This window comes from Montipora foliosa, chromosome 12, assembly GCF_036669935.1.
Source record: "Montipora foliosa isolate CH-2021 chromosome 12, ASM3666993v2, whole genome shotgun sequence".
NCBI classification, from domain to species: Eukaryota; Metazoa; Cnidaria; class Anthozoa; order Scleractinia; family Acroporidae; genus Montipora; species Montipora foliosa.
This window is the reverse complement of record NC_090880.1, coordinates 37,632,523-37,637,522: the sequence shown is the minus strand read 5'-3', so window position 1 is coordinate 37,637,522 and position 5,000 is coordinate 37,632,523. Positions and strand designations below refer to the sequence as shown.

At 39.6% G+C, this 5,000-nt stretch overlaps 1 protein-coding gene across 2 annotated transcripts in view; it reads right to left on the bottom strand.

Moving 5' to 3' along the window:
• Nucleotides 1-5,000, bottom strand: part of LOC137978698 (calcium-activated potassium channel subunit beta-4-like) — a 13,139-nt gene that overhangs the window by 3,816 nt on the left and 4,323 nt on the right. Inside the window, exons 2-3 of one of the 2 annotated variants that reach the window (XM_068825714.1) lie at nucleotides 3,510-3,949; nucleotides 1,149-1,483 (exon numbers count right to left, since the gene is read on the bottom strand). In XM_068825714.1, the coding sequence (XP_068681815.1) occupies nucleotides 1,166-1,483; nucleotides 3,510-3,949 (758 nt within the window). In that variant the 3' untranslated portion in view covers nucleotides 1,149-1,165. Of the gene's footprint in view, nucleotides 1-543; nucleotides 1,484-3,509; nucleotides 3,950-5,000 lie in introns of those variants that run through there. The other variant, XM_068825713.1, reaches the window with a different exon arrangement.

Genomic DNA, 5,000 nt, shown 5'->3' with positions numbered 1-5,000 from the left:
ATCATGACCGTTTGAACGGGCCTTTATCAAGATCGTCAGCACTTGAGGATAAATTTTAATTTTGTCCCCTAAATTAAGTGCCGTTCAGACGAGTGTCACTTGAGGAACTATCAAGACCCTTGTCATATTAAAAAGATTGAAATAGTCACGAAGTGATTTATACAATAACGCGAATTTATATTTTGAGATGACGTTCTCATCGCCGTAGTCGTTGCTTAAGCTCCCTCGTCCCTTACGACGGCAACGGCAGCGCCACAATCCAATAGTAGCATTAGATAACAGCGCATATTTTTGCGGTACTCTGTATATCAACGGTGTGAAATCGCTATATTTGAGGTTTTGACGACAACGTGAGCATAAAAATGTGACCCTTTCATGCTATTCTACTTCTCTGAAACCGCTCATAACAATTTATTTTTAGGATACAATCCAATTCGTCGGTCTCCGTCTCAACAGCTCGCTAACTGTCGTGGCAAATATGACTGACGGCGGGGAGAAATAAAACCGTTACTAATAATTGCAGTATAAACTTCAGAGTTTGCGTGTTTATAAAAAGAGCAATTAAATCTGCATGTCCAGCTTTTCTTCTACATGTACAGTGCTGTGTTCCTTGTCATATATCCTGGAACCAGAAGTTGATGAATGTTTTCTTTTGTAAACTGTTCCGTACATGTTAGCGACCACATGGCGCTAGATACACATATATGAAAGACACGTATTTGAACTGTGGAATGAAACATTTTGAGGCTGAAGATCCTCGAAGTTGCTAGTCACAATTAGCCCACTAAGTGGGGAGGAGCGTTGCGTGACGACCCTAATAACGGCTGCGAAGGAGACTACGAAGTTGCGAACGCTTCTTAAGAAAAAACTTAAGAAGAAGCCAAAGGACAGACTGAAAAATGAAGATTTAAACGGGATTTCCGTCCCGTTTAAGTCTGAATTACAGGTTTTTCTTTCGCTTCTGCCGCTAAACTGAAGAAGTGTCCACAACTGCTAAGATCTTCAACCTCGAAATGTTGCATACATTTTGACAACGGCAATAGGAACGTGCATGACTAATTGAAGACTCACTGAACCTCCCTAACTCAAATCTAAACACCCTCCCCCCCCCCCCTCCCCAAAAAAAAAAATCCCCTCCCGGAAATCACCTTGGCCCATAGCTCCATCAAGCTCTTGGCTCCAGGCCTTGATAGGGCACTGATGATGACTCGGCCTTCTTGAAACACAAGTGGCCCTTGCTTCGACAGAACAGTATTCCCAGCATGGAAACACTGATAACAACGAGGAGCATGGGCCACAGAATGCAGTGCACGATCTCCATTGTATCGTCTGACGTGTCTGCATGATTCTTGAACACCTCGTTTGGAGTATTGGGATTGTAGTAACAGGAGTAACTATCACCATTTTTGCCATACTTGGATTTAAAGTTTCTCACATCAGCATAATTGTGGGACTTGTCTGACGAGCAGGGCTGGGTACTGCACTGAAAGACAAAATGAACCCGGAGTTCACAGATGCATACTTCTTGACCCTCAAAGAGTAGTCAGTCTAATCGACAGAAAGAATGTGGTTGCTATGGATCCCATTTCCACTAACCCGATGGCCCTGTTGTTTGTCTGGATCTCCACTTTATGTCCAGAAAGGCAAGCAATAGACCACTTTCAATAGATCAAAATTCAACTTAAAACAATGAACATGATCTCGAGGCACTGGGGAATAAAAATAAGCATTTGTATGAATTTATTTCCAAGAGCCTCAAGATGATGCCTTTTGTTAAGGACTGAATTTTAGGGTGCGTTCAATTGACCATATTCTGGAATAGGAATACAAGGAATACAAGTTAGGAATCCTTCGTTTTTACGGACATTCACACTAAAATTGTCAAACATCTGCTAAAATGCTATTTTAAACATATTTTTATCATCCTTGCTGCTTTGAAACGCGCCAAACATGCCGTTTTAATCATCACTCCACGTATTCTTATTTTGGAATAAGGTCAATTGAACGCGCCCTTAGTATATCAAAATTGAACCATAAAATGCAAGCCCAAATTTTAAATCCAACACAAAATGCCCCGTTAAGTCATAGAATTTGCTACCCGGGGGGGAGAGGGGGGGGGGGGGGGGGCTAAAAAAGCCCAGATTGGTCTCCTTTAGCTTTAAAGGTTTAATTCAAAATCTTTGCCGAGTATCCCCACCCCTTCACAATGCAAAGTCGTTAATTCCCTGTATTCCTGCAAATGAGTGATGTTAAAGTTAGGGAGGGGAGCAAGAGGACACTTTGTGACACTTCTTGAAACAGGCATGCATTCAATTACAAGGAAGGGTTACGTTTTTGCAAACTTTGGCCGTGTAGCACTTATATTTCAACAGAATTACCAATTCGAGGGTAATGTGAAGTGCTATTAAATTCTTCCCATTTAACCCATCCTTCTATTTGTACAGATTCATTGCCATGAAATTGACATCTTAAATTCCCAATAACCTGCTCCCGTCTGACCTTGTAGCTCAGTCGGCAGAGCAGCAGTGATCTAACCAGGTTGTGGGTTCACCCTGGTCAGAGTTTTTTCCTCTGTCCTTGTGTGGGCCCAATTCCATTAGTAGGGCTAATGCTCACATGGTTTACATGGGTAGAAAATAGCACATGGCACTTCACATTACTCTCGAATAGTTAATGCATCTAATTACTTGTACTTCCGGATTCCAGCAATATTATGAAAAGGGAAATATAACGACCAAAGAGAATGTTTTGAGGAAATTGACAAATACTAAAGCTTTTACAGTCAAAACAGCTCAAGCGTTCCTCTGATGAGCGGATTAACAAGTTCGATGCAAAATTCAAATCAAGCCTGAATCCTCAATTATTGTTCGCTTTCGGTGCCAGGCCGGCGTGAGAATTTGACTGGTGTACCAATTTGCATAATCTGCCAAGGTTGTAACAAGCGTGATTTGCCGTTCTTTTTATATTCATCCAATCTTTGGAAGTCAAAAACATAGTGTGTAAAGTTTGAGGATACTGGTAAGATTACAGAAAGGTAATTAGTGTAATGCCTGTTCTTTGACTGATTATGCAAATCAGTAAACCTGTGAAATTCCCACACCACCCTGGCAACAAAAGCCAGCAATATTCCAATTAAAAATTTGAGTTTTGAACTGAGGCTTGATTTGAATTTTGCATTATTCATCCGACGAACAGATTATTGAAATGATTACTGAACTCAAATTTGCAATAATGAACTCATTAATCCACTCGTCAGAGGAACGCTCACAGCGCTGTTTTGACTGTAAGAGATGTTTAATCAAAGAACTGATTTGCAACGTGAACTAGGTTAGATGATGATCATTGTATTATAATTATCATTTAGTTAAATTGTTGTACATAGTTTTTATTAATTAGCTAGTTAATTAATAAATTTATTCATTTATTAATAATTTTTCATATTGATGTTGAAAAGCCCTTTTTAGGGATGCTCAATAAAGTGTATGTATATATTGTATTAAAACCCTTACCTTGTTTTTGGAAGCATAGACATTCTCATACAGGTTGGCCCTCTGTTTTCTTCCCTTGGCATAGTAAGAGACTTTTATCTCCAAGCAAGGGTATTTAGATGAACAGTACCTGCCACAGTCACAACTTTCGGGCTCGGTCATCTCACTGGAAACCACACTGCAGCGGGTGAGCTGCAACTTGGTATCATTTATTGTTGGACCCACCAATACAACACCTAAGGTAATAAGAAGTCCAACTCCAAGCACCAGCAATGCTATCCCTAGCCTTGCTAGGCGGTAGGTACAACTTCTTCGTTGGTATCTCCGCCCTATTACTGAAACATTCGTGGCAATTCCATGCGTGATGGTAGTGCTTTGGGTTTGTATTGCAGGAATGCCAGTAGGCTGTGGAGGGTACATGCCATACTGGAATGGCTGCTGCTGAGGATAAGTGGGACCTCCTGCAATAGTAACAACAATAATGAGTATTATTATATGGCTTGTGTTTGTAGCCGATATAATGCGCGCTCTGATTGGCTAATTGTGACTGAATTGTAGGGCATTATTCTCCCGTAATGCCCACGGGCCGATTACGGGCTTGCAAAAACAAAGCAAAAGGTAATTAAAAAGCCATATAATAAACTACTTACTAACCAAGCTAGCTCGAGCCGTACTGGGGAATATTGGCCCTTGGCCGTTTTTGTACGGATCTCGCGCTGCCACGACCTCGGCAGGCCAATATTCCCCAATACGGCCCTCGCGCTCAGTTAGTAAGAAGTTAGTAACCTCGGATTATTTAAGTATGTTCCACAGTCACTTTGGAAACAAAGCAGAAGGGTAGGAAAAGAAACAATCTTATACACTACAGGTGGAACCATGTGAGACATCTCAAAAAACGATGAAAATAGTATGCATTCTCCTCTGTTGAACACAATCACACTCATTACCAAATCAAAAGTTTACCAATTTAAAATTGCAAGTATTTGCATTCTCAAAGAACAAACTTAAAAAATGTTTATTTCATAACTGTGAAAACTTGTGATTTCAAAATAATTACTTGATTGCCTAAGGCACTTAGTCCAAAGCGACTATTTTCAATTGTTTTATTGAAACATAACCAATTTATACTCCTATCACACTAAAATATTATAAAACATTTTGTACATAACCTTGATAAACACTAGCACAGAATCAGTAAGGGCACTTGAATATGATAGAAACAGCAAGCATTACAAGAACATCAAAAAGAAAATAAAGCAGTGTGAAAGTTACCAGTACTAATAATAAATAAATATAAAAGTTTGACAGAGATGACTTCATTTTGCTCTTTCATAACATGTAAAATCTTAAACAGCCCAATCGGATTTCATCAAACAATTACCGGTACATACAAGATAATGCTTAACATAAAATAGCCTACAAATTCACATGAAATTTAGCAAACAATGTAAAGCACATCACAGTACATTATGTCCACAAGTCATTTTTGTAAGTAGATGGGAAAAAAAAGGG